The sequence below is a fragment of the Protopterus annectens genome, chromosome 10.part0 (assembly GCF_019279795.1).
Source record: "Protopterus annectens isolate FY-2018-M chromosome 10.part0, PAN1.0, whole genome shotgun sequence".
Taxonomy (NCBI): Eukaryota; Metazoa; Chordata; order Ceratodontiformes; family Protopteridae; genus Protopterus; species Protopterus annectens.
Window position 1 is genome coordinate 859,253,958 of NC_056744.1, and position 25,145 is coordinate 859,279,102.

Consider the following 25,145-nt stretch of genomic DNA (forward strand, 5'->3'; position numbering starts at 1 on the left):
AAGAAAATTAAAGACCTCAAGTCTTTCAACTATCCTAAAAGATTAGCATAACTTTCCTTACACTCAGAAGCCTACTCGATGTGGCTGTTGTCTAGTTTTTGCACCATGAGAGACAAAATACTATTAGATCTCCTTTTCTTCACTGAATCAGTGCCTCTACAAACACCTGCAGTAGAGACCTAAACCTACACCAAAACAAATATTTGTTGGACAGACAAATTTCTAATGCAGTGTATTCCCAGCCTGTAAAATAAGTTGCCACTACAGGTCTAAACAGTATGTTGACTGCTGTTAAGGATAGTCTTGATGAGTGAATGGATATACAAAAAAGGCTTATTTGATTTGGAAGGTAATCGGTATTAAATGCTTGATAAGGGTTGCAAAATGTTTAAGCTGGTCAATTTTGAGGTGTACATAGCTAGGCATCTTATGGCTCCTGTAGTAATTTGCCTAGTATTATAACAATCATCCTCTAATGTAGTCCAGCGCAATCTCATCTTTTCCTGATATATTTTGTTCAGATTTCTGCTTCAGATTTGTCATTAACTTAAGATACTGACATCTAATGCAATTATGCAACTGTGTTTATTACACTGATCCTCACAGTGCTTGTGTGTCCTAATATTTATGGTCAGCACTGCAGGTAAAGTTTTCCCCACCACAGGAGCAAAGATCTTTACAGAAGACTAATAAAGCAGTTGTATTTATATAGTTAACTAGAGTGACGAGACCATGAACAGAAGTTTAAAGGAATTAGGAGTTTAAATTTTTTAACGTGAACCATTTAGTTTGTAAGGACTAAACATGGGAGTCTGTTACACTTAGCTGCTGCTGATTCATTTGCCTTGAGGTACAGCTTTATTAACCATCTCTTATAAAATCTTTTGCCGGGCACAACATGTTTTGCAATAGGGGAGTGCTTATTTTACATCTGCAGCATTTTTTTCTAGGTCCTGCCATTTAAGTTCATATTCAGATCCATGCCTGATTTTGTATTATTTGACATACAGTTTCAGTCACTTGACTGATCTCCATTAGCAGTAATTTCTAGAAGAACCCCTTACAAAGTACATTGTTCCTGCTTCAGCTAAACTTCAGGTCAGTGGCTGTACACAGGTTTGGCATTCTTTCCTCTAACAATTTTTATTTATGCATTTATTTTGCTGTGCTTTAATTTTTACATCTATAGCTTCACTACCACTTTGAAAGTATTTTAATGCAGATTGACCACTGTCAGTCTTTACAAAGTCTGATGATGTTTTTAAAGCAAATGGTTGTCTTTCTCTCCAGCCTGTCTTAATATTCCTACTGTGTATGACCTGTTTACTTAAGGGCAATGATAAACCCTTGGTTTCTGACTATTGGAACTTTTCTCCTGAAAAGTCTTCTTCAGTGGAGTAAATACAGCTCAGGGAGTTACTTTTAGTTTTTCAAAGATAAGGGGGAGCTTGGAAAAGTGTTTTTGATGTCTGAGCCTCTTGCCAAGTGGTCACCACTTTTAGTTTTTGCATTTTGAACCATCGACAAAGAATTTTTTTTTTCTGCAGGCTTTCCCCAGTAGGTTCCAGTTCCTCTATATAACTGACCTCTTCCTTCCTCCCAACTGGGAATAGCCCTCTTGCTCATTCATCCCCAGTGAAGGTAAGAGATGTGTTTTACTGAGTTGGCTTGCAAACTTTAGGCCAGATCACAGATCCTTTGTTTATTTTTTTATACTTCAACCGGGTAAGTCAACTGGTCATGGGACCCTTTTCAAAGACTACCTGGATAACACTATCAAGCACAGGCACCCTGCAAATGTTTGTTAAAGGAAGATCATGCCTATTAAATATGGTGTATTTCTTTGAGAAGGTCACCAAGGAAATGGAGGAGGGCAAGACTCTGCACACAGCTTACCTCAACCTGGCAAGGATTTTGATACAATACCCCACTCAGGCATTAAAGACAAGCTCACTAAATTAGGTATAATCCCTTTTATCACCTGCTGGATAGCAAACAGGCTCACCAACAGAACTCAGGTCAAAATAGGTGAGTTCACATGCACAAAGAGGCCAGTCACTATCAGAATCCCCCCATGGCTCAGTAGTGGGTCCTTTTTGGCATCTATTTCTCTGAAGTGGAGGCAAATGCTGAAGATTTATGGCTGACTAAATATGCAGATAATTATAAAGCTGGGGGTTATCACTGACTCACCTGCAAACAGCAGCATTCTTCAAGAAGATCTACCCCTGACTAAACAAATGGTGCCCAAGCCATCGTCAAACTCAATGCTTAGAAATGCATACTTGTACCCTTTGGGAAGTCAACCTTCCCAGCTAATTACCATGTTGATAAGCACCAAAGAGTTGACTCAATGATCAGGGATCTAGGTACATACGTAGACAGTAGCCTTACCTTTGACTACCATGTGGCCAAAGTGGTGAGGAAATCCTTTTATGCTACACAACTTAAGCTAGGGCATGGCACCTGGTCCAAAGAGGTCATTATCTCACTTTACTCTGCCTTTATCAGACCAATCAGACTACAATTCTCCCTTCAGTATGCAACTGACTAGGCATATGTAGCAAGAGTGACCTCAGAGGTTCCTTGCAAAAAAAGGATACAAGTGCAACAAGCCTGCCTTGCGCAGAACATTTTAAAGCCCTTTCCCTCTACTCAATCTCCTACAGATGGCTGAGGGGTGATCTATGTCTGGCTTACAATTCATCTGCAAATCCCACACTTATGAATCTCCTGCATATTCACAAGTTGAACAGTTTCAGAAATACAAGGTATAGGGACCTAAAGTTATCTTGTCACTTAAACATAACATGCAGGAGAGACAGATGTGTGTCCTAGAGAATGTCCCTCCTATGCAACAGGTTTCCCATCCATGCAAAGTTGAATTATCGGTTACCCAATTTAAGTACAACTTACACCAGTGGATGGGGAATTGGAAATTTACACTGGGCCTGGCACCCATGTCCCTTATGGACAGAGGTTGCTTGTAAATGCCTGGTCCTCAATATCCTATTTGGCACAGGACATCATTATTCTTTCGGGAAAACTTGTCTAGGCTTAGAAAGGAACCCCACAAATCATTAGTCTAGAAATAATATATGAACCAATTACAAGAAAATGCACTTAGAAACACAAAAGAAAAAATAATACTGCTATTAAGCCATTTGACAAAGATTGCAAGCACAATACCAAGTGTGACAGTGAATAAGTAAAACATTACACATTTACAAAAAAGCATACTTTAATACTTAAATACAAAAGATAAAAATACAAAAATGTATGCAAGCATACTGCACAGCTTGTAGGGCTGTAGGTTGTTACTACAGTGTAATGGATGAGGAATCAACTTGTCAGAGCTACATGAATGTCAAAACTAGCCTTTTAAAGGCCTATTAGCAAAAGATAAAGAAACATGGGAAGACCAAGTTATGAAATATCTATGGTTGCCACCTGTACCTCTTGTGAGGGACAGACCCTTTTTGGGTAACTGCATCCTTTGAAAAAAAAATAAAAAAAATGGCAAATGTCCTATGATTTTAGAACATATTTCAAGTTTTCATTAATAGCTGCATAAAACATTTATTTTGCATCTGAAATGCCTAAATATTATATGAAATAGCATAAGCAACTCAAATGCTACAAGATTCAGCTTTTATTTTTGTAAAAAGTAAAAGTTCTGTCCTATCCTCTGGCTGTGGGTAATATTTTGTCCTGCCAGATCTCAAGTTTCTACAAAAATCTCCACTTTGGGCATTTGAAATGGTGGCAACTCTGGAAATACCATCAATGATGATGGTTAGACATTCCAGCACCAATCTTTTATTCAAGTATGATTTGAAACTTAAAACATCTCAATTAGAGAATATTAAATAAGTACAATTACACATTTGTCATAGGATAATTACTAGGCTGAGATGAAAATATTTCATAAGGTATGATAACATGCACTATGTTAGCAAAATTCTTCTGGATTTACATTTTTATAGACTACACAACTTAAGTGATGATAAAACTGGCAGTAGTAAAAAAACAAATATCTCATTTCATTGCAAAGTAGCAAACACGTGGAAAGTATTGTTGTGTAAAATCTTACCATAACTTTAGCTATCCCTCTCTTCTATATGCTGCAGTATTCATAACACAAGGGAGTTTGCCTCTGGATGACTCTCGTACGTCCGGCCATTTTACAAAAGATAGATGCCACCTCTAGAGTGTGTGACATCCCACATCTCTCTCTGTGGATGTCGTCCATAAATAGACATCGGGTAAAAAATGGACATCAGCCTGTACCTTCCTCAGCACTGACTGCTGCCGGAATCAGCGACTATAGAATGGGTACTCAGGCAAGTGCAAGGAGGAAGGCACGGTGGGAAACTATACAGCAACATGTAGAAGAGAAGGACATCTACAGTTATGGTAAGAATTTACACAACACCATGTCCTCCTATTCATATGCTGCTGTATTCATAACAGAAGGGTGAGTGCAAAAGCTCCTGCATTAAGAACTGGGTGTAGAAACAGAAGCATTTTCCATAAACCCATAAAAGATGGCTCTGGCAAATCCTGTTCTGGCCCTAGACACAATGTCCAGCTTGTAGTGTTTGGTAAAGGTATGGACAGAGAACCATGTAGCCGCTTCTAAAATGGCAGCTGTATCCAGACCCTTGAAAAAGGCTCCGAGGAGGACACTGCCCTAGGAGAGTGCATCTTTACTGGGAAGGGAAGCCTTCTGCCATAGGCAGTATAGCAAAAGGTGATGGTTATGGATATCCAAAAGGATATGGTGTGCTTGGAAACAGGGTATCCCAGGGCTCTTGGATGTTAAGACACAAAAAGCCTGTCTGATTTGCGGAAGGGTTTGATCTTGGCCAGATAGTATTCCAGGTGGTCTGTGAACATATAGGGTATGTAGTATCCTTTCTTTCCTTCACTCCAAAACCCGGCTGAAAGTGGGTAAATTGATAGCCTGATTCAGGGACAGCTCATTGACTACTTTGGGCATAAAGGTAGGACTGGTGCGCACACACACACACACACACACCCTGTCTTTGTGGAAAACAGTAAAAGGATGGGAGGTCACAAGGGCTTGTAGTTTTGAGACCCTTCTGACTGAAGTGAAGGCCACCAAGAGCAGGGTTTTCCATGTACAATGTTGGAGAGAACCGTCTTTGGCTGGCTCGAAGGGTGGCAGTGTCAATTTCTCCAGTAGAAAGTTAAGATCCCAAGGAGGCGTGATGGGCTTCCTTGGGGGGTCTAAGGTGCAGAACCCCTTTTAGGAAAAGTTCAATTTCCACCCTAGAAGCCAAAGTAGGGGTGAGAGGCAGGCATGCTGAGATGGCAGGTAAGTGGATTTGACGGAGGAATAGGATAGTCCACACTTCAAGTCACACAGGTAAGACAGGACCACTGGGGGTCCTACTACCAGTGGTTGTAAGTTGTGTTTTTGGTACCAGGCAGAAAATCTCCTAATGGTATTTGGTTTTCTGGCCTCCTGCAAAACCTGAAGCACGTCCTCTGTGTAAAGGTGTTTGAGGGGAATCAATGCCCTACCACCCATATTGTGAGGCTCACAGTGGACAGCTGTGGGTGTATGAGTGTTCCCCTCTCCAGTGTGAGCAGGTCCATCCATTGCCTCTCCTGTGTGAGCAGGTCCATCCACTGGGGTAACTTGTGGTGATTGCCCTAGGCTAGACGGAGTTGTAGGGGGAACCAGTGCTGCCTTGGCCAATAGGGAGTCATCAACAAGATTTGAGATTCTTTCTGAATGTTCAGCAGAACGTTTTGTATGAGAGGGAAGGGGAGAATGCATAAGCGTACATCTCCTTCCAAGGGAATGAGAGCGCATCCACCCTCCATTCTTTGGGTTGTGGTACCCTGGAGCAGAAAGTTGGAAACTGTGTTCATGGGGAGGCAAACAGATCCACATCTGGAGTATCCCATCGATGGATCAGGTCCAGAAACACATCACTGTTTAGCATCCATTCGTGAGAGTCATGGTAATGCTTAGAGTATCTGCCATCACATTGTCTGCTGAGGGAATGTAGATAGCTTGGATGTTGACTTGTCTGTCCAGGGTGATTTCCCATGCCTGCAGGGCTAGCCTGCACAGGAGGTAGGACCTTGCCCCCCCCCCCCCGGTTTGTTGATGTGCCACAGCACTGTGATATTTGTCTGTGTATCAACTCAGCTTGCTTGGAAGGAGATGATCCTTGAAAATTTGTAGGGCTAATACCAGGGCTTTCATTACCTTGATATTGAGGTGCTCTTTCTGTTGAGTGAAGGTTCATGAGTTTCTCACTCTCCATTCTTCCAAGCTTGCTCCCCAGCCTGTGTCTGAGGCGTCTGTGAAGAGGTCTTGTTTGGGGGGGGGGAGGCAGAGGTAGGTCTGGATTGGCGTTTATCTATGCTATCCACCAGTTCAATTCCCTGGAAAGGTATGGGAGCACTGGAATCATGCACTCCAGGGGGTGCAGATGGTGTTTCCAGACTGTTCTCAAGTACCACTGGAACTTTCTCATGCAAAGTTTTGACAGAGGAACCATGGGGATGGTGGAGGGCATGAATCCAAGGAGCCTGAGGAACTCCCTGGATGATATGGCTTTTAGAGGGAGTAATTCCTTGATGTAAGCAGTAAGAGATAATATTTCTCTAGGGGACGACAGGCCATCATTTTTTTCTGTTAGGATACTGCACCCCAGGAACACATGATCCTGAGAAGGAAACAGGGATGATTTTTTGAGGTTTATAGTGCATCCCAAACTTCTCAAGACAGAAATGGTGAAGTTCTGGTGTTGCAGAACCACAGGAACTGATGGAGCCTGGATCAGTAAATTGTCTAGGTAGGGGAAGAGTTGGATTCCCTTTGTCCTAGCAAAGGGCATAACTGGTGCCATGCATTTTGTAAACACTGTTGGGTCCGTAGAGAGACTAAATGGCAAAGCACAGAACTAATAGTGTGCAGAACCGACTGAGAATTTCCTGAAGCGGGGATGGACTGGAATGTGTAAGTAGGAGTATTTTATATCCAAGGATGCCAAGAAGGTGTGCGGTAGGATCAGGGGGAGCAGGGTAGGAAGAGTGAGCATGCAAAAGGAGGGAACTTGAAGGAAGGTGTTGAGATGAGACAAATCCAGGATCGGTCTCCATGGATCTTCTTTCCTGGGAACCAAGAACATCCTGGAGTAAAATCCCTTTCCCCTTACATGTGCAGGGACTCATGAAGTATCCCTGCTTTATTACACAGAGGTCTCAAGAGTCCTGGGTAACCTGATTCCAAGCAGGTAGGGAAAGGGAAAGAGGCATAGAAAGTGAGGTGTTTAGATTCAGTGCCTGGTGGTCACAGGCTACCAGGCTTACTCTGACAGGGGTGTTTGGTGGCAGGAGTTGAGGGAGCAGGTCTGGCTGAGGCCTGTTTCCTGGAGTCCTCCTTGCTTTCGGCTGGTAACTGTCTGGCAGGCCTTCTCACAAAGGAGGTTTTGGTAGGGTAATTCCTTTGGAAGCATTGGATTGGAGAAAAAAAATGTCTCAGACCTTGTAGGTCCTTGCTCTTCGCTTGGAGGGCCTTAAAAAAGTCAGCAGCAGCCACTGAACCAAATAAATCTTTATTGTCTAGGGGTGCGTCCAAGAGTTTAGACTTAATGTCATCAGGGAGAGGCTACAACCTAAGCCAGGAGCATCTCCTAATGACAGACCCTGAAGCAACAGCCCTAGAGGAGGCCTGTACTGCATCATACCTGCACTTAGAGTGCTTGTCCACCTGAGTGCAGGAATTCAGCATGGTAGATATTTTAGCATTGGCTGGGGAGTCACGGAGGTCTGCTAGCTGTTTAGTCACATCAGCTAGCAGAGTCAGGGAATATTTGGCCAAGTGGGTTTGATAGTTAATTACTCTAACTGCTAGGGTAGCATAAGTGTGGACATTATTTTCCTAAGTGCTCCATTAACCTGCTCTTCTCGTCACTGGGCAGGAGGGAGGTGGAAGGGAGCAGCATAGCAGTTTTGCTTGCAGCCACAGCAATGACTGAAGGGTTTGCAGAGGGTGCTTTGTACAAGAATTTTGCATCCTCAGGGACCTTATAAAACCTGTCTGGGTGCAGGAGGTTGTGAATCAGGGTTTTTGGAGGCAGCCAGGAATGCATCCAAGAAGGCAGGATCTACTGGAGGAACAACAGATGGGTTGGGAGACTCCATTTTCAGGACTGTATCATACCTCTTCTGGCTTTCTGTAACCTGACTGCTGTCCCACCTAATGAATTCTTTCATTTGAGCAATGGTTCCCCGAAGGCTATATCTTCTCCTGGGGAATCTGTGCCAATAGACCCCTCATCTGGGGAACCATACCCCAGAGGGGAAGCAATTTGTGAGGTATAGGTGAGAGATTCATCCCCTGATGAATCCTCTTCCTCAGATGAAATATCCAGAGCAGGTTTACCTTTGGGGTAGATGCAGTAGGGGCCTGGCGTAGGGCTAAGAAGTCATTCAAAAGGCCTTGGGTGAAGGCCTGCCAGTCAGGAAGTTGTTCAGAGGTTGCGAATGAGCAAGATGTTTAGTTTTTTGCTTCTTCTTTTTATGGGACTCAGACACTGAGGTATTAGAGATCCAATGAAGAGTGGGACGGCCAGACACTGGGTGGCACTCAAAAATATCAGAGCTAACATCCTCGCAAACCTCAATTTGCGAAACCCCACGCAGACCCACAGATATGATGAGCCTAGATCCCCCCCTCAGTGACAGATTTGGATGCCTGTGATTCCCTCTGGGACGTCCTCTCAGCTGCGTTAACAGCTTCCACCTGGGTACCTGCCAAAGAAAGATCAGAGGATTTGGGCTCAGACTCTGAGCCTACATCAGCCTCAAGGGGTACGGCTGGAAGGGAGGGCACAACAGTCAGTTTGGGCCTAGTCTTTTTGGCCTTTTTGACTGGCGGCTCACCCGAGGGGCTCGATGCTGGATCCATCACTTTTGGCCAAACGCTTTAGATGTTAGTTCTCTAACGTTTTAAGGCAGTTAAGTGACTCGAGGGTTTTGGGAACAAAGGCCTGACAAATGCTATAAGTAGTGTGGTCGTTTTCCTGGCCTAAGCAAAACAGGCCGAGCTCATGCATATCTTTATGTGGAATTTGCCTTCCACACCTACACTTGCCCTTTCTACCTGACATGAAAAACCCCACAGCAGTAGCAAAGGATAATCAAAAAACCCTATGGGGTACTAATCTGAAGTCGGATAAGATAAGCGCTTCACATGGGATCACTTTTCCAAAGGATTGCCGACTGGTGCTGGCTTGGCAGAAGAGTTCTGAGAAGGTGTGTGCAGACGTCAGTTTTGTACCAGATGTTTATGGCAGATGCCCACAGAGACGTAGGACGTCATACACAACCTAGCGGTAGCATCTTTTGTAAAATGGCAAGACGTATGAGAGTCGACCAGAGGCAGACTCCCTTGTGTTATGAATACAGAAGCATATGAATAGAAGGAACAAAGAATAATGTGTAGAGTTCACTCAATTTGAGTGGGCAGTCTCTCTCACTGAATGCAGTTTTAAAACCTTTTGAAGCCTGATGCTGATACATATGGAATGTATTTTTCTGGGACTGCACTTAAAGGTTTTGTCCACATGAAATTACTGTACCACTGGTGCTTGGAATGAATCAGGCTCTGTAAAACTATGGTGAGCTTAAACTGTAATTTATGCACATCACTAAGATTAATCATTGCTGATACTTTTAGAAACTGTTTCATTGAAACTACCACTTACTTAAAAATGCTGCGACTTTGCAGTTGATAATTCATAAGTTCTAACACCGTGTTCAGGCCCAACAACCTTTTGGGAGCATTGATTCCATAAGATGAGGTCCAAATTTAACATCCCTTGCCCAGTCATCCTTTTTTTCTTTTAACCAGTGTTTTAGACTAATCCTAACTGAATTATTCCACAAAATAGCCATTTGATTTGAAACAAAATTATAACCTACAACCTTGTTTACCACAAGTGTCACTGAAATGTCATACTGCGTCTTGATGCTTTATTCTTTTTATAAACCTCCATATTAAATACAATTTGCAATTCGTTATAAAACGTTTAAATCAAAATTGTCTCCTATATACCTATAAAATAATTGTATAAATACTTGAATAAATGTCTACATGCACATGCTCCCATTGCACCTACCTCTGTCACTTTGCCCCTTTTTACAAAGGACTAAATAAAATGGGACCAAAAGAGTATACTAGTATTGCTACCTCATTTACTACATTTTTCTACATCCAGAAAGGGAGTCTCTCACTCCACGTTAAAGCATTTTAGAAAGCTGCAGGTTTCACCTCTCTTCTCAAAGTTAATGAAGGCAAAGCAAATACAGACTTGTAACCCCTATCCTGAAAATCTTTTTGCATTGCCTTTACAGCTCCTGGCTGCACTGATGTCTCTTTCTGAAAAGTATAACCTGAAAAATCTAGCTTTCCAAGCACAGCTAATCAAATAGTGATACAAAAGAATACCCAGGCTCTCTCTTCTGATGTATCCCAGAGCTTGGGGGACTATCCTGCAGTATTAAAAATGTGAACATTTAAAGATATTTTAAAATCTTACATGTCCTTTTCTTCACTGTTTTAAATAGCAGGAGGTTATCCTCATCAATGACTATGTATAGGATTATGACATACCAATGATTTGGACTTTAATGATATGAATGACATGCAATATTTAATCATCACAGGAAACCAAGTTCACCAGCCATAAAATTATCGCTCTTTCCCATTAAACAGATAAATATTTGCAAAGCAGCACTTAAAAAAATACACTTACTTTCATTATGGGCTGCATAAGTGGATCAAAAGAAACTGTCTGCCTGGTAGACAAAGGTGTCTGGGGGATCACATTTGTCACTGACTGTTGCTTTATTGTTTCAAATACTTGCACGGAAGCAGGCTTCAGTTTTGTAGCATTAGCTAACAAAGACATGTATTGATCTAGAATAAAAAAAAAACAAACAAAAAAGCTTTCTACAACTGTAGCCTTCAAAAGGTTATTTCTGTTAAACAGCAATACCAAAACAGCTTTGATATTACATGCCAGTATTAACACTACTATTCTCTAGGAAGGAATAAGAACGATTATAAAGAAACTTTTATATCATCCTGGTATATGGGAGCATAGGAAATATACAAGGAAAGCAATCATACACGAGCAGTAAGATGCCTATCCATTTACACCTTTTAATAGAAATGCTTAAACTCTGCCACCATTTCAAGTAATAATGTTTTCCTTCCAAAATGATTGGGCCCATGCATAACCTTGTAAGTTTGTCTCTACACATCCAATCAATATTAACCTTAAAAGTAGCCACAGTAATACTTCGACCACACAGTAGTAACTTATTCCACAAGCTGGAAATTTCCTGAGTAAGGAACCTAACCTTCCAGTGAATCTCGTTTACCTTTTGGAATAGATTTAGGTTCAAAGTGTGGCTGTTTGCAGAGCCATTGGTTTAGCAAAAAATAAGTCAAACAGGATTTAGCCATCCATGGTTTGAAAAGCAAGACCAGCCACCTCAGAGCAGCCTATAAGTATAAAGGAAAGTCATGTTAATCTATCAGCACAATTGAAAGATTTAAGGCCTTCAAATTTTCTTCATTAAAAATCTTCTGAATCTTTTATTTTTATTATATATATTTCTGGTCCCCCCAGGACATCATTTAACTGGCCTGACCCCCAGTGCCCCACACTCACAAAGGGTCTGCCATCATTATCACCTATTCTCCCCAGACTTGATCAGATCTTGTTGGGAGCCAGCTGTAGATCCTAAGACCGTCCTGGAGTCTCCTCCAACTTTCTATCCATTCTGGGGGAGGGTTTTTTATTTATATGACTTACCCCCTCCCTGCCCCACCTCCCACACTTTTTGATTACGTCTGAGGACAACTCCCCTGTCTGATCATGCCTCCCCTAGATACTGTCATCAACAAACACCCTCCCACATGGTATGGGCAACATCCACCCCCTCTCTGCCACTCCAGTCACCCAAGCCACAAATCTAACCTGGGTAGACTGGAATGTAGTCAGAAGTTTACCCCTCTCACCATTGGAGAAGTGACTTCTTTCGATCTTGAGACTATTCAATGGAAACTAAACTAGATAGACAGAAGCAACTCCTGACAATGGTGGAAACAATGCAATACATTTTGAGAGAGAGTGAGTTGTCCAAGACAGTACCCAGATCTTTTTTGAGTGTTTGTCTGAAGAACAGAACATTTATAATGTATTAGGCAAGAATAACTTTTTGTTGAACCAACTACGGTGCACTTCATTTTTTGCTAATGGTTAAATAGACTGGTCTGAGGAACTTTTTCAGCAATGACATTGGCTGCCACAGCCAAAACAAACTCAAATACTAGTATAGCAGAACACGAACATTACGGTAGCAGATAAAAAAAAAACTGAAGTAATGGATTTACTAGATGGCTGCACACTAAGCAGAAGTTTAATTTCAGCTCTCCCAGTGTGAAAAAGAATTAAGGGCCAATGATAGCCTAAGTAAAATTCAGTTACTGTGTAACAGGTACACTGTCTGGATGACAGCAAAAAATAAATTTAGAGACCCTGAAAGAAAACCAACCAAAATATGTTGAGAGAAACACTGGCTGGGAAGAATCCTGCAGCTCTTCAGTAAAACACAGTTCAAGCTTCAGCTTTGGTACAAAGAGATAGCTTCCAGTAATTTAGAGTAAAAAATAATTCAAATGTGCTCAGCACCAATTAAAATAAATGAGAGACTGAAAGAGCATATCAACTCAAATAAAATGCTGGAGAAAAAAGCAGCAGCTTTAGCTAGCTATACAGATGAATTCATAAAACTGAAAATCACAGGCTGAAATGAAGAAAAGGCTGTATGAGAATTCAAGAGTGGTTTCAAAAAATGGTAGAGTTACAAGATAAAGCATGCACAGAAAACCTGTGATTTGCTGCTGTACCAGAGAAACTGGAAGGAACAGACTTTTTTAAAGCACAAATAAGCAACTGGTCTGATAGTACAATGCAGGATTTCTTAACTAAAAAGGGCACATCAAGTGTATGCTCCAGACCCAGTCCTGAGAAAGCATTCAAGACCTGTATTAGCAAAAATGCAATCATACCAGCAGAATGATTTGATCCTGAAAAAAAATGTGGCAGAAGGAAGAAGTACTAAAAACTGGAGACAGCAGTGTGTTTGTGGAAAAATATTATGCACTGTACACCAGGCAGAAGAGACTTAAATTCATCCCAGCAATCAAGCAATGCTGAGAAGCAGGTGAGGGACTCTAGCTGGTTTCCGTATACTCCTTCCTGAAACATCAGACACATTTTTGCATGAACAGGTTAAGGGGAAAATAAAAAGTATTTATCCAACAAAAACGGAGCCAACAAACAGAAGGGGAATCTGTTTCTCATTATTCTGGCAATAAAGCTTGTCAAGAGACTTTGCAAGTGAAACCTTTTCCAGTGTTACAAAGGAAAATACCAGAGACACAGAAAAAAAAATGCAGGAGTTTACTAGAAGAATTTGGAGCACCTTGGACTTAAACTTCAGTCTGGTGTTGGGAGATGAAGATGAACAGGATGACTATCAGCAACAGTGAAATTATTGAATTAATAGGTGACTATAAAGGATCAAAAACATTTGTGAAATATGGCTTTGCAATAAAAAGTGCATAAAAAGACTGGAATTCTGTTGATTTTGTTAATCTTGTCGGTGGACTATAAAAGTATATATCCCACTTTAAGTCATTAATACTAAGGAGGACAATAAACAGGGAAAAAATAAGTACAATTTTTTGTATTAATATCTGTATAAAACATGTCATGCTATAAAACAGCTTGTTATAGGTTTGCTGTACTGGTTTGGCAGAGGTATTTAAATGTGGAGGAGTTTTTTCAGTGACAGCTGTTGTGTGTTAAAATATTAAAGTAAACAAGTACTTTTGTAGTTAAGAAATACAGGCTTTACAGTATAAGAAAGGCTGGACAAAAGTGAGTTTAAGGTTCACATACTGTGATCTTGGGCTGCTGAGGTGAGATGGGGTGTAAAAGTTCACTGACTATATCGTACATAAGATAAAGATATTTTCTCTTATCTTTAAAAGGGTGGATTTCTAGATTAATGACCTTGGATGAAGTTACAAACAAGTGTTTCTGTAAGCAATTAGGCTTGAAAAATGATGAAACACATGAAAAATGCTGTTTCTTATATCTGCACATATATTAGCTGTTTTCACCATTAGCAAATATTCAGTGTGAGACAAAGACTGCAGCTGAAGGCAGCTGCTATGCTGTTCTGAGTAAAATTTATAAAGATTCAATGTTGACTACTTTTACATGGCAACAAGGTCTCTGTAAATGCAAGCAATAAATCCTAACAGTTATGAGCATTCTTTGGTAATAGAAACAAAATTTAAAGGTACAATGGCAAGCAGTTCAGAGAAAAATAGTCTGAAATTATGGCAAGGGAATATAAGAGAGCAACATCTCAACCTTAATACTTCAATACATTAAACAAAGTACAGTTGTGTACACTTACCATAAATGTAGATATTCAAGTGTATTCACTGTTGCAGTCATTACATTTGGGTTATCTGCTTGCAGGTAGCCCCTCAGTCGGCCTGATTAACAGCGTCTTGGGTCCTGTGTCGGTTGCTGTCCCTTCTTCCATGACGTCAGGGGTATAAAACATGCAGCCGGCACCATTACATCAGTTTTTCTTGCCCCAGATGTCAGGTGCCCCCCTAATGGGGAGCAATTAAATAAAGTACAATGATATACCTCCAACAAAAAAGCAAATACACCAAAAAGGCTTTTAAGCATAGTAAAGGAAAGTAGAGATATAGCCAAAAGAAGTTAGGGGGCTGGAGGGAGGGTAACCAGGACTACAACAGTGAATACACTCAAACATCTACATTTATGGTAAGTGTACACAACTGTACTATGTTCTTCGTGTTTCACTGTTGCAGTTATTACATTTGGGTAGATTCTCAAAGCTATGGCTGGGAGGAGAAATTTACATAGCATTAGGACCAGCTATAAGGCCCTGCAAGATTGCATTGGCAAAGCCAGCTCTGGATTTAGAGAAAATTGGCAAATAATAATGCTTGGTGAAAGTATGCACAGGGCTCCAAGTAGCAGCTTCTAGGATGTCCCTGGTAGGGATGCCTCTGAGAAATGCTGTAGAGGTAGATGCAGCCCTGGTGGAGTGAGGTCTGATCTCCTGAGGGATAGGTTTTCCATGGTGCTTATAGTGAAATGAATGCAATGGCCTATCCATTTAGAAATGGTTTGCTTTGAAATAGCCTTCCCCGCTGCCCCTGCAGCAAATGCCACCAGCAGTTGTTCAGATTTTCTTTGAAGTTTAGTCCTGTCCAAGTAGAATCTAAGTTGTCTGTGCACATCTAAGGAATGCAGTATCTGTTCCCCTTTGTTCTGTGGACTGGGAAAGAAGGTTGGCAAATGAATAGACTGATTAAGAGCCACACTGGATACCACCTTGGGCATGAAGGATGGATTAGTTCTGAGGGTCACCCTGTTCGCATGAACGATGATGAAAGCCTCCACTGCCATAAGGGCCTGTAATTTAGATACCCTTCTAGCTGAAGTGAATGCTAAAAGAAAAGCTGTTTTCCAAGAAAGAAATTTTAAGTCTGCAGTAGCAGCTGGCTCGAAAGGAGGTAGAGTGAGTTTCTCCAAAACAAAGTTAAGGTCCCAGGCTGGGGTTGGAGCTCTCCTGGGTGGTCTCCAATTTTTGGCCCCTCTGAGGAACTGCTTGAGCAGTGGATGAGAAAAGAGGGGAGGTTCTGTGCTATAATTAGCTGAAATGGCTGCGGCATGGAATTTAATGGAGGAAAATGACAGGCCCTTGTGAAGCATCTCAGTTAAGTATTGTAAAATCTGAGGTAAATTGGGCGCTGTTGTGCTCATCCCTTGAGATTGGTTCCAGGCACAGAATCTTTTCCATTTTTCAGCATAAGATTTTCTAGTTCTAGGCCTCCTTGCCTCTAAAATGATATCCATCACAGGTTTACTGAGGGAAGGTACAGGAGAGATTATGTAATTAGCCAGGCTGCAAGGTTCAGTGTTAGAAGCTGAGGGTGCAGAATCTGGTTCTCCTGCTGAGACAACAGGGAAGGAGTCTGAGGCAGGTGCCATGGGGATAACCATGACACACTGTGCAGGAGGGGGTACCAGTGTTGGCATGGCCTATATGGAGCAATCAAAATCATCCTTGGTTTGTCCTGTTTAATTTTTAGTAGTACTTTGGAAAGCAGAGGCAGAGGGGGGAAGGCGTAGACTGATAGGTTTTTCCAGCTGAAGGACAGAGCATCCACTTTCCAGGCTTGCTTGTGGGGAGTCCTTGTGCAAAATTTGTCCAATTGGTAGTTCTGGGGAGAGGCAAACAGGTCTATATCTGGGCATCCCCATTTGCTTGTCAACATGCTGAAAATCCTTGGTTCCAGTTTCCACTCGTGTGGGTCCATGAGATTTCTGCTTAGTCCATCTGCCAGTGTATTTAATTTTCCTGGCAGGAATTGAGCTTGTAGGTGCACTTGGTAGCTCAAGGCTGTGTTCCACAATGCCATGGCTAGTCTGTAGAGGGGGCAAGAATGTGTACCCCCCTGCTTGTTTATGTACCACATAACAGTGGTGTTGTCCGTCTTTACCAAAAGTTGTCCTGGAAGAATGTGGTCCTTGAAGGCTGTCAGAGCATTCTGTACAGCTAACATTTCTTTTTGATTGATATGCAGGTGCATTTGACTTGGGGTCCATTTGCCCTGAATGCACTTCTCTGCCAGGTGAGCCCCCATGCATAGTCTGATGAGCCTGTTGTTAGGGTTTGGCCGGCAGGGGGTGGTGTGAAAGGTAGTCCCCTGTTTTGGTGGTAGGCCTCTGCCCACCAAAGGAATTCTAGGCATAGGCTAGGTATGATAGGAATCATTGCTTCTAGATCCTGATAATGTTGACACCATAGGCTTTTTAGATACCACTGTAGTTTTCTCACATGCAGTCTTGCATATTTAATGAGAAGAATGCAGGAGGCCATGAACCCCAAGGCTTGCAGTATTTGTCTTGCAGACAGGGTTTTTGTGGCCACTTGTTTGAAGTAGGTTGTCAAATGAATTTGTTTCTCTGGCGTGAGGTAAGTCATCTGGGAAGTTGTATTTAAGCTTGCTCCCAGGAATATAATTTGTTGACAGGGTACCAGGAGTGATTTCTTTTCATTTATGGTGTACCCCAGACAAGTTAGAACCCTTTGTACAAAGGCCAGATGATTCTCAGAAGTATGTCCTGGCTTTTTGCCTGAATTAGACCAATGTCCAGGTATGGGTATATCTGAATATTTCTTTGCCTGCAAAATGGAATAACTGGAGCTAGGCAGTTTGTGAAAACCCTGGGTGCAGTAGATAAGCCAAAGGGCAGTGCAGAGAACTGATAATGCGTGTAGCCTTCTTTGAAGCATAGTATCTTCTGCAAGATTCCCTGATTGGGATGTGCAGGTATGCTTCTTTTAAATCTAGTGTTGCCAACCAGGCATCTTTGCCTAGTATAGGAAGTAACTGAAGAGTCAACATCTCGAATTTTGGAATTTCCAAAAAGGTGTTTAGAGTAGACAGGTCCAGGATGGGACGCTATGAATTGTCTTTTCTGGGTACCAGGAAAAGTCTCGAGTAGAAACCTTGTCCCTTTTCCTCTTCCGGTACCAGTTGAATAGCCCCCATGCTTAAGAGAGAAAGTACTTGGTTTTTGGGCCTCTGCCCACTGATTCGGGGGTAGGTTCCGGCCACCCGTTTGGTGTTGGCAATGTGTGGAAGTGAAATCTGTATCCCTGGGACACTATTTAGAACCCATTTGTCCTGAGTAATGAGTTACCAGTTCTTTGCATGAAGAGCAATCTTCCCCCCCCCCCAACGGGGCAGTCAGTTGATAAGTGCTTGGAAATTTTAAACGGAAGTCATTGAGACAGTTTACCATGGGGGGGGGGGGGAGTCTTATTACTCCCAGATTTGGAAGTGGAGGCCCCCCCCCACTGCTTAGTCCTGTGTGTCCCCTGGGACTGAAACCTGGGGCTTTTGCTGTGTCTGGGTTTGGCTTGAGAAGACCTGGAAGGGGCAGGAAAGGAACAATTCTTAGAGGGCCAGTGCCTACTAAATCTAGGAGGCTGAACTTGTAAGAAATCCTTAACAGTTTGCATAGATTTAGTTTTATCTTCCATATTTTTAAGAAATTACTCAGCCTTGTTGCCAAACAAGCAGTCCTGATTTAAGGGAGCATCCAACAATTTAGCTTTAACATGATCAGGCAAAGATTGCTCTTTTAACCAAGCATGCCTTCTGAGCACAGACCCAGTAACAGCAGCCCTGCAAGAAGCCTCTAATGAATCAAAACCACATTGCAAAGTATGTTTTCCAACTTGTTCAGCAGAATGCATTAAATCCTGTAATCCTTTATTTTCCACAAAGTCAGGAATCAACATCATTTTCTGTTTAAGCAATCCAATAACATGTTGCTGATACTTTAACATATGAAACTGGCAGTTTAAAGCCCTAATGGCCAAGGTTGCAGAAGTGTAAACCTTCTTACCCCATCTATCCAGCGCCCTGGAGTCTCTATCAGAAGGGGTAGGATTTTTAGCAGTAGAAGCCTTAATGCCCTTGGGCCCCTGAGAAATAGTTGCTGGATATGCAATAGGATTTTTAAAAAAGAACTTGTGTGACTCGGGGACCCTGTAGTATCTGTCTGGTTTTCTGGGAGCAGGAGGCAAGGACTCAGGGGCCAAACTAGATTCCGAAAAAGCATAATCAACAATGTCTAGTACAGGAAGAATAGCTAAAGGTCTATGCTGAGGTAGGAGTAAGAAATCCCTAAGCCTCTTTTTTGAATCAGAAAAATCCTGGCTTTCCCATTGGAAATGCTCCCTTAGAGTATGCAAGGTTTCCCCAAAAGAAAAATTCTCTGGAGGGGAAGCAGAGGGAATGGAGTCCTCTGCATCAGAATCCTCATAAGTAGATAAGGGCAAATCCAGATCAGAAGAATCAGAAAAAGCAGAATCCTGGTCAGAAGATTCATAAACATCTTCAGTCCTAGGCCTCTTAGAAAGTGGGGGTTGGCTACCCCTGATTAGAGTTATTAAATCTTCAGCTATTCTTATTTGTTTTTTTAAGGCAAAGACGCCTAAGCATGTGGCCTGGGCGTCATTTTTTTAGGCATGGTTCAAGATTTAGGCTTAAGTGAAGGAGGCATTGGTTTAATATGCAAGTTGGGAGGCCTGAATACATCCTCAGAAGTGGGTGCCTGCACAGCGGCTCCGGACCCATCCAAGATAGAGACATCCGTGGGTTCCATAGTTGAAGCATCTCACGGCATACCAGACTCCGAATGGGTCTCAGTAGAGGCCTGCAAATCAGACGTAGCGGGTATCAGAGGCTGCAAAAGCGCCTCACTGAGTACCGGCAAACTGACAACTGGCTTAGAAGTGTCGTCAGCAGTTTTGGACCTCAGCAGCCTGTCTCTGTCTTTATCTTTGCGTTTTTTCGGAATCCCCGTAGTCGGATGGCTAACTGACGACATTTCTGGATAATTAAACAGAGAACTGAAATATTTAGAGGCGAAAATATACCGATGACGGATAGTGCGCTGATTAAATAAAGCACAAAACCGACAGCAAGGTACATCGTGGTCAGGGCCTAGGCAAGGAATACAGTATGAATGAAAATCTTTATGAGGTATTTGCTTTCCACAAGTAATGCAATTATTAACTTTTACTGACATCGATAAGGAGCAAGAAGAAGTTTCCCCAATGGGGTACTTAGCTTTAGTTGAAGACTTCGGTTCTGAAACTCGAAAACGAAAATTTCAGGAGTCGGCCGACCGACACTTGCGAACTGCTTCTGCTTCGGGCACCGCACAGCAAGAAAGACTGATGTAATGGCATTGGCTGCATGTTTTATACCCCTGACATCATAGAAGAAGGGACAGCAACGGACACAGGACCCAAGACTTAATCAGGCCGACTGAGGGCTACCTGGACACAGATAACCCAAATGTAATGACCAACAGTGAAACACGAAGAACATCACTGCACACTTAGATTTTATTTAAAGATAGCCAATGCACTTCTTCCTTAAGCTAAAAGTTTTGTAAAAGCAAGCAAATGGTTTACTTATTAATATTTATATTCATCATCGTAGGCAATAATCTCAATGGACCATTTGCAGGCATAGCACAGATGAAAACAATAATGTAAGAAATGAATAAAACTTATTTACATATACAAGGATATATATATATTTTTTTATCTAGATTGACTAAATAAAAATGTTTTTCACAACTGAGAGGGAAATAGAGAGAAGAAAAGAACATATAGCAATCTGTAAGTGGAAACCGAGACTGTGGCATGACCTTTAGCATGGGTAAACAATTTTAGGTAATGCATGTGGGTTATAGCTGTCAATTTGGGGCAACTGTTCCTGTCTGGAGAACCTACCTTCATTTTTCAAAGATGCATATAGTCTTGCGAGTTTGATCCAAGTTAATAGGGGATGGGGTGTTCTGAAAATATATTTATTTTTTTTTTGTACGAGGGTTTCTGTTAAAACAAAAAATCTAACTGTGACAACTTAAAACGGAGTTGAGTCATGTAAAATCAATAGAAACTATCTCTATCATAATAGCTACACTTAACATGGAACATAAATGGCTTACAGGTGTAGACAAAAAGGAAAGTATTGAATTATATTAAGAAATACAGACTGCAGATAGCAAAGCTACAGGAGACACATTTATCAGATTCTCATGCGCATTTCTTTCTAAACAGGATTTCAGAAAGGAAAGTCAGCAGATTATCAGGGACAAAGGAAAAGGAATAAATTATACCAAATGCTAGAGGGGCTCCAATAGCGATAGAAGATGGAGAAAAAAAAAAAGACAGTGATGGCAGACTGTTGCTATTAAGGATCTATTGGCAAGGGACGAGGATTAGTTGGACATGTATTTATATTCAACAAATATTGCTATTATGTAGCTTAAGAATTACTGGGGATAACAGCTTTCATTTAGCCTTAGCTGTGCTATATCCTGCCAAGGATATAACAGTTGGTCATGTTCCAAAGCTTCAAGGTACCCTCCACGTACTCAAACTGTCAACAAGCTCACGCTGAGTGGACTAAAAGAAAAGGCTGAGCGCAAAGCCATTCAAAGCTTTCCAGCCAGCAGAAAGAGGGAGAGCTGAGACCTGAAAGAATTATGCTAGGAACATAAATGTCCACAACCTGGCATAAAAATACCTCAAAAAGGAGGATAGTGGGAGGGGAAGGCTACTGCAGCACTGATCATTTGAACATTTACTGTTATTTTAATTTCAACTTACACAGCTGTACTATGCTCATCAAATTGATAACTGCTGCAGTAGCCTTAACTATACTGGTAGATTACCACAGTTACCTACCCTTGGGAGGTGGAAGGAGAAGAGTCCAACAACCACCCCAGGAGAATGGTTTTAGCAAGGATTGATCTGGACAAAGAAAAGGAATAAAGAATGTAGTGCTTTGTAAAAGTACATACAAAGGACCAAGTTGCTGCTTCTAGAATATTTCTAGATTCCAATCCTTACTAAAACAGAGTAAAAAGGTCACACAGATAACCAACTGGTTAAAAAACAAAACGAAAAATCTGGCAAAGCTAGACTTCTGTGCGATACCTTAAACCTCTTGCATCAGAGGCCTCACAGGATATATGCAAATCACCCTTTAAGGATATCAGGTGTTTCAGCTAATTGGCAATTCTGAATGTCCACGACTTATTCTTTTACTTTCATTTTCAAGTCCAGTTATGGACAATTTCAGGCCATTAAAGCCAAACCTCTCTAGCTGTGGACATGCATGTTTCTGCCCTCTTATGACATCAGCACAGTATTTTCGTTTTGTAGATTCCAATCCTTAACAAAAACCCACAGATGAAGCCAAAGCCTTGGTTGAGAGTGTCCTGACCCTGCCTGGAATAGGCACGTTATTCTGAGTACAAAGAAATAGCCTTTGGCAACCAGTTGGAAATAGTCTGTTTTTTGACACAGGTTGTCCCTTCTTATCTTCACAAGAAAACTAATCCGAAAAACTGAGAGATACAGTTTTGTCAAGAAAGTACCAGATTTGTCTATGGACATCCAAAGTATGGCATACCCCTTCTCCCGCATTTTTAGATTCAGTAAACACAAACAGATAGATAGTTTGGCTTAAAGTAAACTTGGATACCATTTTAGGCATAATAGTGGTATTCGTTCTCAAAAAACCTGGTCTCTAAAGAAAATGAGGTAGGGTTGACTCACCATGAGAGCTTGCAACACAGAGATCCTTCTTGCAGAGGTAAGAGCAATCAGAAAAAACTGTTTTCCATGTAAAGAACCTCAAGTCACTCAGATTAGTTGGTTCAAACAGAGCAAATATTAGTTTCTCTAACACAAAATTAAGATACCAAAGAGGGACCACCGGTTTACTTGACTTCTCGTGCAGAAGTTGTTTCAGAATATTTTGACATAAGACTGTCTTGAAAGAGGAGGATTTATGGACAAATATGCATAAATGGATACTAAATTAACCTTGACAAAGGAATAAGCAAGGCCATAGCATAGTAACTCACAAATATTGTAAAACCAGAGAACAACTAGCCTTGAATTGGCTCTGGTTATGTTGTTGGCATGAATTAGAAAACCTTTTCCATTTGCGGTTATATAATTTTTGAGTAGCAGGCTGTCTTGCCTCCATTATTACCTGCTGTGTGTCTTCAGTAAACAGATGCCTAAAAGGAATTAAGACCATCACCCAAGCAATCAATTAAAAAGTGATTGATGCTGGAGTGCATCAAACACCCCTAACTCTTGTGTAAGTAGCTCAAGTCTGTGAGGAAGCTTCTGGTAACTGCCCCATGCTATTTCCAAATGAAGAGAGGACCACAACAGTCTAGGCCAGAATGAAGTCACCACAATGATCTTGGGTTATTCCTTCTGAAGCTTGAGAAATACCATGGATATTAGTGGAAAGGGTGAAAGAGCATACAGGAACATTCCTTTCCACAGAAAAGAAGAGGCATCTGTCTTTTGGGCCTTCTTGCATGGAGTCCTGGAACAGAATCTTGCCAGTTGATTTTTCAAAGTAGTAAAAAGGTTGACTCCCCAAAGATGGATCAAATCTTGGAAGACTCCCTGAACTAGTTTCCATTTGAGAGGGTTTGCCCTGGTCCTGCTCAGCTTGTCTGCCACACAATTTTGCTTCGATGGAATATAAGATGCCTGCAGTGAGAGACTGTGCTATGAAGCCATATCACAAGCTACAATGGCTAGTCTGTAAAGGGGGTATGACCTGGTTACCCTCTCCTTGTTGATGTACCTCAAGACTCTGGTATTGTCTGAAACCACTTTGAAGAGGTCCTGAGGGCAAAATGATCGTTCACAGAATCAAGTGCCTTAATCAGGGCAAGTACCTCCTAGATATTTATGTACTTGCATCTGTACAGTTGTCTCTCTTGAAACTGATCCCCAAGAAAAGTCTGAAGTGTCGTGGTGACTGACTGCTTTGAAGCAGGAAGGGAGAAGGTGAGATGTGGATTTAAGGATATCAGTTATTTCAAACCGATTTTTCTTCTGAAAAAAAAAAAACACTGGGATTTGAAAATATGTTGATGCTGGGGCCAAAGAGATTTTAGATACCACTGTATCTTTCCTGTGTGGAGTCATGTCAGGGGCATTATGATCACAGATGACACGGGACCCCAACTCATTTGGTATTCCCTAGCAGTGACCAAAGTCTGAATGGAAAATCTTGCAGATCTAAACAAGGACCCATTTTTTCATGTGTAAGAAAAGCTCTTTGAACTTGGGTTAGCTGACATCCCAGGAACACAATCCTGTGTGAGAGAGTCAAGACAGACTTTTGATTGTTCTCTTGGAATCAATCCCAGCTTGGAGATCTCTCACCTGAAAGACCTTCCTGACACTTTGAAAAGGAATCTACAAAGATAAGCAATTGGTCTAAATATACAAAAATGTGGATATTATGAGGCCTGCAAAGAGCTATGCACTTTGTGAATACTCTTGGTATAGGGCATAGCCTAAAGGTTAAGGGAGAGAAATATTAATGTGATCCAGACATACAAAACCTTACGAAAAGTCTGAAGTCTGGATAAATTGGGATGTGATGAGCATCTTACAAGTCTAGTGTTACCAAGAAAATTGAAAGACGAAGAACAAGTTGTGAAGTGACATAATTTTTAACTTGAGCACCATCACAAACAGGTTTAGGAAAGAAGGATCAAGAACTTGGTCTCCAAAATTTTTCTTTCTTTGGAACCAGGAACAAGCTTGAAGAAAAACTCTTCCCCACCTGGGAGGGAGGAACTGGTTCTAGGACTCCTTTGGACATCATGTAATTAACAGGTGTAAAAGTCTGATCTGGAGGATGAGGAATAGCCCCCAGGAAAGGAAGAATTTCCCTCTACTGCCATCTGTAATCTTGATGAATGAGATTCAGAACCCATTTCTCTAAAGCAATCTATTTTTAAAGAGAAAAATGGAGATTAAGACTTTCTGGAAGAAAAAGCGGGTCAGGGAGGGAGTGGGTCACAAGGTCTCTTGAACAGTCATTCAGACATACTGAACTGTCTTTTGTTTTGGGAGGTCAGAGACGTCTTTTTGCAAAGCCCTTGCTATTCCTTCTTAAAATGTCTGTTTAAGTGAATTCTGCTGAGACTATAATCTGCTTTCCGCCAAAAATGGAAGAGAAAGAAAATTGGACAATTTAGAAAGAGCTGAAAAATCTTAGCAATTCCTTATATCAGCTTGCCCCTTTCATCACACTGTTTAATCATATCTGAAGTAGAGGAGCCAAACACTAAAATCTCTATCCAAGAGAGAATTTAAAATCTCATTTTAGTATCATCTGGAAGGTTCTGAGAATGTAGCCATATGGAGCACCTTAATACAGTTACCGGTTGTCCATAGCCCTATAGAGAGTCATATAAACACTGCAAACAATGAACAGTGACCTGCGCAAAAGAAGAAACCTTAAGTTATTTAAAGCAGATTTTTCCTCAAGAAACTGCGGATAGAACATTCCTCATAACTGACCATTCAAAAGT

The 25,145-nt window shown here is 41.4% G+C and overlaps 1 protein-coding gene across 3 annotated transcripts in view; it reads right to left on the minus strand.

The window, feature by feature from the left end:
• Positions 1–25,145, minus strand: part of LOC122813371 (bromodomain-containing protein 3-like) — a 1,265,442-nt gene that overhangs the window by 606,426 nt on the left and 633,871 nt on the right. For all 3 annotated transcript variants that reach the window (XM_044085658.1, XM_044085659.1, XM_044085657.1), the window contains one exon: positions 10,806–10,969. In XM_044085658.1, the coding sequence (XP_043941593.1) occupies positions 10,806–10,969 (164 nt within the window). The remainder of the gene's footprint in view (positions 1–10,805; positions 10,970–25,145) is intronic.